Source organism: Saccostrea cucullata, unplaced genomic scaffold (genome assembly GCF_032062105.1).
Source record: "Saccostrea cucullata isolate Sc308-1 unplaced genomic scaffold, CSIRO_AGI_Scuc_v1 ctg5900, whole genome shotgun sequence".
Lineage (NCBI taxonomy): Eukaryota > Metazoa > Mollusca > Bivalvia > Ostreida > Ostreidae > Saccostrea > Saccostrea cuccullata.
The window spans coordinates 522-15,856 of NW_026928920.1; the positions used below are offsets into that span (position 1 = coordinate 522).

The 15,335-nt window shown below is 35.0% G+C and overlaps 1 protein-coding gene across 1 annotated transcript; it reads right to left on the minus strand.

The window, feature by feature from the left end:
• Nucleotides 1–5,763: 5,763 nt before the first annotated feature.
• LOC134279211 (uncharacterized) lies at nt 5,764–13,767 on the minus strand (the record flags this gene model as incomplete). The annotated part of the gene is made up of 2 exons (XM_062761558.1): nt 5,764–7,863; nt 7,948–13,767. Coding segments are annotated over 2 exons (7,920 nt in total), but the record flags the coding sequence as incomplete, so codon positions are not given.
• Between the last annotated feature and the right edge of the window lie 1,568 nt (nt 13,768–15,335).

The window sequence follows — 15,335 nt, forward strand, 5'->3', positions numbered from 1 at the left end:
GTTGCAGTTCTGTGTCAAACTGTGTTTTAATCCATGGTCGTCTCAAACGTCTTCTATAATTGGTTTTGGCTGGTTCTTAAAGTAGAAAAAGAAAGGACTAAATAAGCAAATGAAATACGATACCTAGTATCTATTGCTTTTTGTGGAAAAACAGATTTTAAACCATAGTTATAAGTAATAGTTTTTAAGAAACAATATCGATGTATATAGTAAGAATTAAACGTAACTACTGTTTTCCTTATGCACGCTTGAATTAATCAAATAGAAAAGACAAAAATAAGAAAACCATATTTTAAAAAATAATTTAATGGCGTTTATATCATCATTCTTGTCTCAATCCAAAAGTTCTTTGGAATTTTTAATATTCGACATCTGATTTACACCACTTCTTGAAAATATTGTTGCACAGTACTCTTGAAGCTTTTCCTTCACTACAGTCAAGTTATTAAACATAAATGGTGTCTGATTCCTTGACCGTCGTAGGGCGACATATTTTGCGCCGAAGCATTTCAAGCTGCTCATGAAAGTTAAACTAATCTTGATAATTCATTATAGGGATAAACAGCATAATAAAAATAAGTTGAAAATTTTAGCAGTTTCACTGATTAAGTGCTAGTTATCTATATACGATATGGAATGTTAAATGCATTAATTATACTTTCTTAACATGAAATTTAAGCTATACGAACATTCTTTTTTTTTTTAATTTCCATTGAAACTATCACACCTATTTAATGGAACATTCCAAAGAAAAGGACGCGAAGGTATCCAAGGAAACGAACACTTTTAAGATTTTGAAGCACATATTTTCTGCTTATTTCCATACCAACGCTGAATATAATGAATCCGATTTGATTATTTTAAGTTACCGGTAAGTCCATCTTCTATTATGTCACAGGTTCTTGCAGAAACTGTTATTTGATTAAATTCATACCTGATAGAACAATAATTCTTCTGGAGGAATCAATAGGTATACTGGTAAATGTTGTTAAATAAAATAATATTAAAAAATGCATCTTTTCTTTATTTAATTATTCATTAATTATTATTCAATCTTTAAAAAAATGTTGACAAGGGCAGTAACTCCTCATGTCTCTTCATTCGCGCATGTGCTTTACTGTTCTTCTAATGTAAAATAGTTTCCCTGATATTCACAATTTAAAACTTTCTTATAAGTAGGAGGTATTCAGGAACATTCAGCATCAAAATTATGCATTTTAACCAGTTTTCACATATTTTTTTATAATGTTGAAATGTTTACAAAAATGTGCGATTTTTTCGTTGACATATACTTCTCTTTATTTATGTCTCTAATCATCAATGATATGGTGACCTATACATTTTTTGTAATCATATCATCGGAAAATTTAAAGTATATTAAATGAAAATAAACGTAGCATTTTTTTTAATGTTAACAAACCCGGTGATCAAGATTTTGAATTCTTAGGAAAAAATAAAATTGAGAAAAACACATTTTTTTTTTCTTTCCGATGTCAATTTGAGTTGGGATCGAGATTTCAAATTTACGAACTCATACTTCCGGTTTTTAAGATGAATCCACATGGCAGGTAAATAAAGGTAGATCAGCGAAGTCCATAGCAGCAACCTAGCTTCGTTTAGTGAAAAGAAATTCACGATAGGAGTGCCATTCAAAACGTTTCATCCGTTCAGAGGGCAAATAAAATGCTGACGACTTCGTTGCACAGTGACGTGTTGGTGAGATAATTATTTGCATGTCTGTAAATTATTTTCCTCCCACAGGTTTAAAACTGCCACTGGTAGCTATTTCCAAAGACAATGTTTAGGTCTCTTTTATAGCTAACAATCCTAGCATAATTCTTCAGAAAAGGATTGCTTATGCATTTGATGTAATGAATAAAACTATGGGAGAAGACAAATAGTTATATGTAAGTCCATTTCAGGAAGAAATAAACAATAGGCTGACTAGTGAATAGCCTTAAAAAATGTTTTAACTCTTAAAACAAGTACCCGGTATACAAATATATACAGGCATGTAGTATCGCTTTAAATTTGGCAGCCAGAAAATTATTTTACGCTTAATTGAAGAATCTTACCTCACTTCCCAATACTCCCCGTTTGTTTTATGATAGGAATTATTATTTTAGGTTTCAAGTATATTTTAGAACAATTTCTACACATTCACCTAACACACATTAAAAAGATGAATATATATTAAAAGAGTTTAAAAAAATTTTTAATTCTGTATTTTGACCAACTTCACAAAATTTGTATCACTGCATGGCCCCAACTGGAACAACAATTAAAGGTTTTACCTTCCTTTGTGTAATATATTCCCTTGTCTCGTTTTTCTTTTTAACTTTTGGTTCAATGCCAGTGACATTATACATATGTCCATCAAAAGCAAAATTAATGAAGACAATTTGCATACTTTTTAAAAATCAGTTGTCACAACTTATTTCTTCTGAATCATAAAATCAAATGTGCGACTATGATATCGTTACTTCATTGTCCCCAACCTGTACATGCTGTAGGTTTAATGTTTTCCATATATATACGAGTTTCTATTCAATATGTAATCATTATATCAGAAGCACTACATCAATGAGTTAATACAAATATAATCTTAAATTTGAATGATGCATAAATCAAGCATCAATACACATACCGATTACAAAATCATTATGTTATTAGCTCTTCTGAGCCAAAGGCTCAAAGAGCTAATGCTATGGCCATTTGTGCGGTGTGCGTTAACTTTTTAGAATATGGGCCATAACTCAAGAACCCTTTGGCCAATCAGTACCAAATTTACCACAGGGTATCCTTGGCCTAAGGGCTAATATTTATACTAAAATAAGGGTTGGGACCCTAAAACAAGGGGAGATAATCAGGAAAACAAAACCAAAAGTACTAGTTGCTAAAAAATCTTCTTCTCCAGAACCGCCAGGCAGATTTTCACCAAACTTACACTTACATACAAGGATCAGGATATGTTGAAGATTAAAAATTGTTCAAGGCATGACCCTGGGGCAAAGGGCGTGGTCTCAAGGTCACTTTAAAGTTGACCTAAATTTACAATTAATAAAAATGTTTATATTTTGCTTACTATAAGGACTAGGATCATCAAATCTTGTAAGTTGATGCATCTTAGGACTTCACATCATGTTAACTCAAAAGTAGGTCACGGTGACCTACTTTTTTAATTTTTCGGGCATTTATTTTCAAATTGATTTGAAGGCATATTTTGGACACTTTAAGGCCTATGATCATCAAACTTAGTCAGTTGATGCATTTTGGGTCCTTGAACAACGTCAACTTAAAAGTAGGTCACCGTGACCTACTTTTTGAACTTGATGACTTAACCTTTTTAAAACATTTAATCCCATTATTTCAGGCACTGAAAGGGTAAGAATCATCAAATCATGTAAGTTGCTGCATCTTCGGACCTTAAAACATATTTATGAAAAAGTAGGTCACTGTGACCTACTTTTAGAATTTTGCAGGCATATGTTTTCAAATTGTTTAAAAGGCATATTTTGATTACCTTCAGACCTACTATCATCAAGTTTGGTCCGTAAATGCATCTTAGGTATTTGAAAAATGTCAACCAAAATGTAGGTCACAATGACCTACTTTCAACATTTTATTGCTATATTTAAGAATCTTAGGTATTTATTGGCTTAGATTCATCAAACTTTTTGAGTTGATGCATCTTGTGTTTTCGGAGAGTGACGACCAAAAATTAGGTCACGATGACCTACTTTCGACATTTTATGGCTATATTTAAGTATCTCCGGTACTTATTGGCTTAGAATCATCAAACTTTGTCAGTTGATGCATCTTGGGTTTTCGGAGAATGTAACGACCAAAAATTAGGTCACGATGACCTACTTTCGACATTTTAGGGCTATATTTAAGTATCTCCGGTACTTATTGGCTTAGAATCATCAAACTTTGTCAGTTGATGCATCTTGGGATTTCGGAGAATGTCGACCAAAAAGTAGGTCATGGTGACCTACTTTTAACATTTTATGGCTATATTTATGTATCTTAGGTATTTATTGGCTTAGAATCATCAAGCTTTGTGAGTTGATGCATCTTGGGTTTTTGGAGAGTGACGACCAAAAATAAGGTCACTGTGACCTTCTTTCGACATTTTATGGCTATATTTAAGTATCTCCGGTGCTTATCGGTTTAAAATCATCATACTTTGTCAGTTGATGCATCTTGGGTTCTCAGAGAATGTCGACCAAAAAGTAGGTCACACTGACCTACTTTTGAATATATCAGGTATTTATTTGCTTAGAATTTTCAAACTTAGTCAGCAGATGCATCTTGGGACTCTGAAAAATGTCACGGTGACCTACTTTCGACATTTTATGGCTATATTTAAGTATCTCCAGTACTTATTGGCATAGAATCATCAAACTTTGTCAGTTGATGCATCTTGGGTTTTGGAGAATGTCGACCAAAAATTAGGTCACGGTGACCTACTTTCGACATTTTATGGCTATATTTAAGTATCTTAGGTATTTATTGGCTTAGAATAATCAAACTGTGTCAGTTGATGCATTTTGGATTTTCCAAGAATGTAGACCAAGAAGTAGTCCTCATTGGCTAAGAATCATCAAACTTTGTCAGGTGATGCATCTTTGGTCTTAGGATACTTAGGGTTGGAGGCTTCAAATACAAGTGATAGGTTGTACAATTTATCAGAAGAGCGATTCAAGGCCCTTGGGCCTCTTGTATTTAATAAATCTGAAATACCAAAAATTTAATTGAAGCAATCAAGTTTATTCCTAGTTATCAATTTTTGAATCTATTCCATGAAGAAACAGGAGTATGTGAGGTCGTTTAAAAAAAAAACTCGTGATATCAAATAGTGATGGAACGATTGTCGACAACAATCGATTGTCAATCGTTAGAAGCTCTTCGATGCTACTAATCGATTATAAAATAAATGTCACCGACATTGCTAACAGAAAATAAAATTGTCATACTTTTAATTTTATTACCAAATCCAAGTGCAAAGAGCATAAAAGTAGTGATGAATGTTGAAAACATGGAAGGATCCCATGTCTTGTTGATACTTTTACCGCCATGATTAAATATGAGTTTAGACTAATACCAGCAAACGGTAATATTGCAAGTAAAGGAAAACATAATTAGTCTCGTCAATCTTTAAACGTACCAGGTAATTATAATCATAAATACAAGTCTAACTTCTGGATAATTACTTTTAAAACTTGCATTTTTAACTGATTAAAACTAATTTTAAGAAATAAATACGTACAAGTATTAAATGAAAGGTGGGACTAATATCAGTAAAATACCCATTGCATGGACTTTGTAAAAAATAACTTCCCATTCTGTTTCAATAGTCCTATATTGTTTAAAGTAAACAAAATATTATTTTCCAATTTTAAAAAAAGAAATTTCAACATTCTTGAATATTTTATTTAAGTAAATGTTTTTTTTTGTAAAAGTCTGACAGAAATCTGAATAAGTTTTAACTTTTCTGTATCAATTTCATTAAAGTTCAAAATTTCGATTATAATCAATTATTAATCAAATATGCCCAGCCGATTAACACCGATAATCGATTATGATCTTTTTCAAATTCTCCATCACTAATTTTAAATGTTTTTTGCAATATTAAAACTGATGATAAAATTCTGATTCAGAGATAAACCAGTGCCCTTTATAGTGAATATGTAGCAAATAGTGAAACCGCATATATATAATTCATTAATTCTACCCAGATGAAAACCCAACATAATTCATTTAGTGTTGTTTTAAATTCACTATCACAGCCTTATGATAGCTATAATAAACTGGCATGACCTCTACACTTGTTTCCATCTGTTCTGTGATATATACATGATCTAGTATAGTATTGCCCTCTGTTGTTGCAAAGTGTACTTTCTGTAGAAATCCACTAATCTCGAACATTCTTTGAATCGGTCCATCAAATTGTGCATCTTCATTAAAATCTCCAAGTACAATGCAATGGGAATACCGTACCTTGAAAAAGTCTACAATCTTTTTTAGACCATCAAGAAAGCATCTGATACTGAGAACACTTGGTCGATATACAACTATGATTACAGTGTTTTCCTCGTAAAGCTCTATAGCCATTCCCTCAATATTTTTTTCAGGTAAATCACAAACTAGAGCGTTTTCCTTTTTCTTCTTGTAAATACCGACACCTCCTCCTTTGGCTGATCTAAGTTTAGCAAAACCATTCATACTTTCATCGTATGACTGCTTTCTTGTGGTGTGGTTGAATTCAAAGTCCTGAATTTCGAAGTCCTTCATACTCTCATTGTCCATCAGCCATGTTTCTGTAAGACATATAAAGTCTGCTTGGAGCAATCTGGTATCACTTTTTAGGTCTAGAATATGTCCCCTTAAACTCTGCACATTAAGCAGAACAATTGTTATGAAACTTCCCTTTTCAGTGCAGCATTGCGGACAAACGTCTTTGGGGATTAATTTTTCCATCTTTAGCAGTGCTGATTTTATCTCTGGATTAGCGTAAATTTTCTTTAGCAATGCATTTTCATCTTTTGTTTCTATGAATAAACCATTTTGTGAAGTGACACGGCTTATTGCAACGTATGCCTGTCCTGGGGCGAAAGTGCGGTCTAAATTTACAACAACTCTGTTTATTGTCATGCCTTGAACTTTATGTGCTGTACATGCCCATGCAAGTTTCAAAGGAAACTGGTGACGAACAACATTCTTTGTATTTTTCTCCTTGATGTCTTCTTGTAATCTTTGAATCAATACCTCATTTCCATGGCTTGTCTTTTTTCCTTGCAGTCTTCCAACATCCTCACTATCAAAAATTATTCTAATTCCTTCTACTCTGTTAATTTGCTGAGCTTCTCCATACTCAAAATCTGAAATATGCCCCATTGCACCATTTACAAGTCCATCTTCGACATTGATATTTCTCGTCAGCATTACTCTTGCATTTATTGAAAAAAGTAAAGAAGCAGAGAGCCCATCTGTTCTTGTCCTTATGAAGGGTTTCTCACGTAGAGTCAACTTTCCAGTAGTATTGTCTTTCTGATAATCTTCAGCAGCAATCTCTATCAATTCTCCACAGTTTGATCGCAGCATCTTCAGATTATGTTCATTTGTTTCTTCGTTTGTAGGATATACATGAAGTGCTTCATCTGGTCCTTTCCTAATGCATTCTTTTAACATTGATATTGCCTCTTCCGATAGTGGTTCCTCTATTGTTCGAATCCTCAGTGAATTCAAAACTGAAGCAAATGCAGCGTCGTCGCGTTGTCTCATTATTTCCTCCAACTCAACGATTTTGAAGAAGTCTAACCAGTAATCTACAGGATATTCACCATTTTCTTCGTACAATATTTCCACCTTTCGTTGTTTCACAGGAGGTAGTTGGTAAAAATCTCCAACAGCTATAACTGAAATACCACCAAAGGGTTCCCTGCATTTTTTGATTTGCACCAGGCGTTCGTGAACGTAGTACAAGAGTCGCTTGTAAACCATAGATACTTCATCAATGATTAAAATCTGCAAAGAAGCTAACCTTGACCTCATTGCACTTAAACTTTGTTCTTGCAGAGGTTCGTATGGAATGCGTAGAGCTTTAGCTAAGGAAAATACGTGATGAATTGTGCTTCCCCCAATATTAAAAGCTGCGGTTCCTGTAAAAGCTGTTAGAAGAACAGACAAATCTGAAGGAGACGAAATCGTTTTCTCTAAAAGTCTCGAGGCTTCATACTGAATAGTCTTAATCAGATGGCTTTTTCCTGTCCCTGCACCTCCAGTCACAAAAATATGTAATGGTTCTATTTTCTTCCCAGCCACTTTTTTCAAACACCATTCACGAACCAAGTAGAAAACCTGCTTTTGTTTTTCATTTAAACTTCGCAAAAAAGGAAGGATTTCTTGTCTTGATGTAGAAGTTTCCCTAATATGATATATCACATCCGAAGAGTTGTCATGTTCAATTTCATGAGTGACTTCTGGTTCTCTATTTTCTGATTTTTCTGTTCTCCTCTTTTCGTTAAGACATTCTTCGCGATTCTTTTCAGTTTCTGGGCACAGGTTAGCCCAAGCATCTTCAGGTTCGCCATAAATTTCTAAAGTTTCTTGCGCATTTTCAAGGGCATCTTCATTCTTTGAGAATATTACTCTATTTTTTTCAACTACACTTCTGACAGATTGCAACCTGTTTTCACTTCCTATTCTCACAAACCCATTTTCAAAAAATGTCTGATAAAAGTCAAATCCATGCGGTTTCAGTTGATCTTGAGTCCAATACGGAAGGAAAAGTTGCAGTATTGATTGAAAATACTTTTCTGGTGCATTTTCTGGATTGAATCTGGGATATCTTACTACAGCTGGCTTAGCTCTTGTTCTTTTCTGAATGTAACCATGACCTTTCTTTAATTTATAAACGCCTTCTTTTTCTCCATGGGGAATCTGAGATTTTGCAAGAACACGATACTCGGAGCAAAATTCTGCAAGACACATTTCAGGAAAAGGAAGTAAATCTGGACGACTTTCATATCTTTCCACTATATTTGTCATCCAAATGCTGTCATCTTCATCTTCCATATCAATTTCACCATTTTGTACACTTTTTATTTGTGAAAGAGGTTTACTCAGTCGAGTTGGATTTTCACCAACAGGAACAAAAACAACTTTTCTAGAACTCTCTTTCATTTTTAGATTGCAGATTCTGTATACTGCTTCTTGGGCACTTACTTCTCTATGATTGAGATAAGCTGATCCAATTTTCTTCATCGTTTGACGAGCACTTAAGTTTCCTTCTGCAGATTCTACTTGCGTTTGTTTCAACAGCATTCCCATTTCCCGTTCTGACTTTGAAATGTATGAAATTATATACACAATGCAGCTGAATGGATCAAGGATATACTGTATGTCCATATTTGCATCCCAGCATTTCAGAAGGCATGCGTTGTACTGGTTTGTCCACATTTCATCTGGATTTCGTTTCAAGATAGTAGTTAAATTTGCAGATAATACCCTATGTGCTTCTTCATAAATATCTTGAGATAATTGTATATTGGAGAATATTTCCTCTGTTGTTTTGCATCCATTCATATCATCAAGAACTTCATTCCAAACACGTAACAGAATATATTTTGCTTGAGATTTACTCAACCCTTTGCCATTCTCACAGTCCTCAACATCTTTTTCACATTGCCTTGTAATAAATGTTCTTTCTGATGGTGGTCTTGGAAAGTGAAACCTACAATCTGTTCCCTTTTTCCTACATGATTTTGAGTGACTCTTGCTGTGTTGTTGAACATCTAGAACAATACCTCGAAGCTCTGCATCATCATTTTCACAAGGTAAACCACATGTGATATATCTATCAATGAAATCACAAACAGTTTCCTCATTGTCTTCGTCAAATTTCGGTGCATTCTCAACCCAGTACAAACAGTGCATGTGTGGAGAACCCCTTTGTTGAAATTCTACTCTCACAAAATAATCAATAACATTCCCTATTGGTTTTGATGGTGACAAAATTACATGCCTTTGAAACATATGGAATCTATGTTCAAACATTCTTGCCACAGTTACTGGATTGCTTCTCAAAATTTCACTTTTCTCTGACCAGTCTAAATCAGAAGGGGATCTAGGATCATTATCATGATGCAATATTGATCCAATAATTTCATTCCACCTGAACTCAGCCGCCGAAAATGAACAAAACCAAGTTGGAATTCCTAGTTGTCGAAGCATGGCAAAAAGATCTTTCTGAGTAGCTGACCAATATGCAGGAGTTCCTCGAATAGGTTGCATAAAGCGTAAAGCCTCATTATTCTTAAGGAGATTAGACAGAACATCTGGATTCTGTAACATTTCAGCTGTCATTGCTTTTCCATTATCAAGCTTTGATAAAGACTTTCGGATTGAAATTTGTGTTTTCTCGATTACTTGGTTCAATTCAGACATGTATTGAGAGAAGAAAATGTAATTTGTGTCTTTAGCAAATCTGTTATCTGCATTCATAAGTCTGTTGTTAAAATACCTTGATAGGGTTATCTTTACATCTCGATTTTCATTCCAAGAAAAGTTTCCACTTGGAAATAAATGTGGAAAAGTCTTTGCTTCGTTACCTTCTTCTTGCAACATTCGAATTGGATTTTTCCCTTCACTTGGTGCTATATTGTAAATGTCATCAAAGTAATGATCGAGAACTTCTTGCGCAACATCCACAGGCTGTAAGCATGTATCAGTAACAACCTCTGTACTCTGATCAATCTCACCTTCTTTCATTTCCTCATCTTCAAATTTCTCTTGGTCTTGGTCAATGGTCTCTTTTGGTAGCAAATCATTTTGGTCACTATTTCCCGCCCAATTGGTATTGATTTCAACATCCTGATACCATTTGTTTTTTTTCTTTAAATAATCAAGAGCCATCTTTATGTGATTTGGATTGACAAATTGGTATTCAAAATATCCCTTGTAAGCTAGTTTGCGTTTCAGTTTAACTCTTAATAAGAGATTGTCATCGTAACTTCTTGGTAAACTTGTTGCCTTTTTTATATTTGATGGCACACAAACAACAGGCCCATGTACATTTCTTTGACCACCTTGTGGAAGAGCCATCACTTTCATAAAAGGAATATGTAAAGCAATTAAATGCTGCTCCAAACTGTTTAAATTGGCTAGATCATTAGGAATTTCCTCCAGTGACATTTTATTTACAGCTGCCTCTGCTGGAACATTACCACTTAATATTTTCCTATGACAAGTAAAACATATCCACAATGATGACTGTGGGCAATGCTTTGGACAAGACAATGTACACTCATGACAGTATTTCTCCTGTACACATGCCTTTGCAAGTTCATGTGCTTGATGTCTTTCTTTGTACATTTCAAGAGTGCATCCTTGAACTTGGTGTTCAAACAATAAACGATGACAACAGCAACATGTGTATTCTGGACCATTTCTTACACTTTCCCTAAAAAATGTCAAAACTTCTTCTTCATCTTCAAGCTTTACTCTCAGTTTTTGTCTCTGATTAAAAACTGCCTCTTTCTTCTTCTTTTTGTCATCAGCACTGAAATGATATTTCATTTTATTAGCAGTCTTTACCTTCTGTTTATGTTCTTCATCATTCTTGTACTTCTCTGTACTTCGTTGCCTAACATCCATTCTGTGCAGTTCATCATTCTTGTACTTCTCTGTACTTCGTTGCTTAACATCCATTCGGTGTACTTCATCATTCTTGTACTTCTCTTTACTTCTTTGCCTAACATCCATTTGGTGTACTTCATCATTCTTGTACTTCTCTGTACTTCGTTGCCTAACATCCATTCTGTGCAGTTCATCATTCTTGTATTTCTCTGTACTTCTCTCTTTTACACTCTCTCTATGCACTACATTTGAACTATATTTCTCAATGCTTCTTTTCTTCATATATTGATTATGACATTCATCAGTTTTATACTTTCTTTTGTTTGCCTCCTTCAGTTTCAACTTGTGTTTTGCATCCAAAGAGTATTTTTCCACACTCCTTTCTTTTGCTTTTGCTTGGTAAATTTCATCACATCTATATCTATCTTTTCCATCTGCTATTGCCTTTAATCTAAATTTCAAATCAGTCTTGTACTTAAGTCTCTTTGATCTTAATTTCTTTTCCTTACAATTTACATTCTTTAGTTTCAATTCATGATCTTTGGTTAAATTTTTTGTTGAAGAACTGACACGTACATTCCTCATGCGGTTTCGATTTCTGCATCTTTTCCTGTATCTCTCATTACCAGTGCGTGTTTTTACGGAACCAATTGTTTCATTCTCAGCAACTGTCAGCACTACATTATAATGATTCAGATTCTCATGATCTAGATAAATGAATCCTATGGACTGAGTATTTGTAGAAGGTTCCATCAATCGTCTTGAGTATGTAATCCAATGATTTTCTGTATATGTGTGTATATCAATACTCAATAGATGACAAACAGCCAATATTTCTAGTTCAGTTGCCCATGAACCATCATTTGACATCTTTGTTCGAGAAAAATGATTTTCTACAGAACTTTCTGCATGTCTAACAAAAGGTTTGAACAATATACTATTGTGGAGAAGGTGTTGACACACTGCTGATCGAATTGCTAAGTGATAATTCTCCACTCCAGTCAAACAAAATGAAATAGCCCTGAAGAAACAATTACCATCCCTTTGAATTTCAACACACTCAAGCGGTGCACCCACTTCTTGAACATGACAATATTGTACATCATTATCAATTCTATTTGTATGTGGTATTCCCATTATCTGACAAAGTTGTTCTTTCATACCTTGAGATATTGGACAAAATCTAATGTTTTGACTTTCACTGTAAACAAACTCAACATCATCATCCTCAACTGACTCAGTATGTACATTAGAGATGTTTGCATTTTCTTGGAATGTCAAATTTTGCTCTTCATTTTTCTCTATGATTTCTAGGCGCTCAGTTTTATCAGTAGATGCAAAGTGCCTCACTGAACAATCCACACTTGTTATTTCACAATCAGTAATTCCAGAAAATCCCATTGACAATGCTAATGACAGTATGTGATTGTAAATGTTGTAAACTGATTGATATAGTATCCTTGTACTCTTTCCATTTAAACTCATACACCCTGATGATGATCTTGAATGTGAATCAAATGTAAAATAACCATCTTCTGTTTTTCCCACCAAAAATGTATTTCCCCTGAAACACACAAAACACCCACTTGAATCTCCAAGAGCAATCTCCAGTGCATCTAACAGTGAATGCGCATTAAATTCCTCATAATTTGGCTCTACATCAGACAAATTTATCAGACTGCATAAAGGTTCATGTGCTTTGAACTCAAACATTGTATCAAAACACTCAAAAAATTGTGGCAACTCATCAACTAAAAGATATCTACTAACAATGGTTGAACTACGCTGCAAGTATGTGTAAAGCTCATCGCCTGTTGTTAACACTTTATTCATATCTGAAGTTTGCCATTGTTTTGAGTTTTTAATTTTATGATATGCTAATGCTGCTAAGGAGTTGGCAACACATTGTGTTCCTGCATTTTCACCAAACATCAAGTTACCCTGATGAAAAGAACCTTGAACTGATACCTTGATAGATGTTTCTGGTCTGCTATCACCAATGCAATCATTAGCTGGTCCACCATCACAAGGTCTTGGAATTCTACATTCTGATTTACTGTTCTCATATACATTGTACAAATTCTCATTTTCATCATGTAAATTCCTTTTAGTATTCCTTTTAGATCTCGTTCTTTTACTCTGGTTTGCATCAATCAATATCCTGCTGGACTCATCCCCCTTAGAGGATGACATATCCAGCTGCGCCTGACCTGCTGAGCCAGACACGTGCACGGTGTCCGGCTCAGGTACCCTCGGCGAGGTACAAACCCACGGTGGGGAGTCAGGGGACGGTGCCATGCCTCCGTTTCGGGCACACAGACGACTTCCCTGAGAAGATGCGTTACTCAGGGCAGTTGGTTGCATTTTCTCACGAAGAGAGGCCTGCAACCTGGCCAAGGGTTTTTCCTCAATAGGCGGCAACCCTATAAAGCCTTGCCCCGGAAAATTACCGGGTGGAGCTGTAACAGCCCCATCTACTGTCCAGCAAGAGACATCAGCTTCTGCTTCTGTATCATCTGGTGGGACATCTGACAAGGGAAGGGCCTGCTTCTGCCTCTTCTCCCTCTTACGAATCTTGTCTTTAAGACGATTCTGTCTACCACTCAAGGCCTTTTTCCTTGGCATCTACAAAAATAAAACAGAACATTTTCCATATCAAATGAAACAGTAACTAATATTTTCCTAAAACTACAAGAGGCCCATGGGCCACATCGCTCACCTGAGCATTGTGGCAAGGAAAAAGTAGAAATTGGTTTATCACTGAAAAGTTTAAATCCAAAAGAAGTCCCATGACCAATCATGGCTTTGCTATTCTTGAGAAGATGATTTTTTAAGAATTTTCCTTTATATGTCTGTGTAAAACTCTGATCGCCCATTGTGGCCCCACCCTACCCCAGGGGTCATGACTTGAACAAACTTGAATGTACACAACCTGTGAATGCCTCCATATAAATATAAGTAATAAGGCTTGGCCTACTTCGAAAAAAGATTTTTAAATTTGTATTGCTATAAAAACTTTGATCTGTCATTGTGCCCCGCCCTACCCCTGTGGGTCATGATTTGAACAAACTTGAATCTACACAACTTGAGTATGCTTCTATATAAATATGATCAAATATGGCTTTCCCTTCACCCATAGATGATTTTTAAAAATTTTCCTATATATATTTATGTAAAACTTTGAAAATGCTCAAATGTTAACACACCAACGGATGGAAATGGATGAACAATACACCTAAGTGTACACTGCCTGAGGATGTTTCCCCAGAAGTTTCATATACAAAATGTAAAAACTTTGGTTGGCCATTTTGGCTCCCCTCTACCCCCGGGGGGTCAATTGATTTCAACAAACTTGAATCTACACTACTTGAGAAGATTTCCTATATACTCAGCCATTGTGGCCCCACCCAACCTCCAAGGCCTTTGAATAAAAAAATAGTTTGTTTGCAGTTGCCTACCACTACCTGAAAATGCACCACATTCCACATAGGTTTCAGCTTTTCTGACCCAGTGGTTCTTAAGAAGATTTTTAAAGATTTTTCCAAGTTTCAAATTTTTAAAAAAAATAAAAAAACTTTGACACCCTATTTCTATTCCTTTTTAAATTTTTGTTTCAGTTGATAAGTGGCATAACATAAGTAGAGCTTTATTATGAACATAAAATAAACCTATGAAAATCTGATTTGTAATCCATCAAAAACTTGATGACTAAAATTTATATATATATATACATAAAAAAAGTTAATGACCCCACCCTATTTTTGTCTGTTCTTGATTATCTCCCCTTGGGAGGGGACTTGGCCCTTCATTTCTCTAATTTAAACTCCCCTTCAACCAAGGATGCTTTGTTTCAAGTTTAGTTAAAATTAGCCCAGTGGTTCTTGAGAAGTAGTCAAAAATGTGAAAAGTTTACAGACAGACGGACGGATGACGTTCAAAATGTGATAAGAAAAGCTCACTTGAGCCATCCGCTCACTTGAGCTAAAAACCATGCAAAAGCCAGGAAAATCACAATTTTGAAAGAGGCACCATTGTTTATCATAATTATACAATTAGCATGCTTACTTTGGTTACTTAATACCCAGGGGTAGATCAGAGTACATGTAACAATATACATTTCCAATTCATAACCACCAGTTCAATGTGCACCACACCCCCACAGGAACCACTGACCCTGAGGCCACATATTTCAG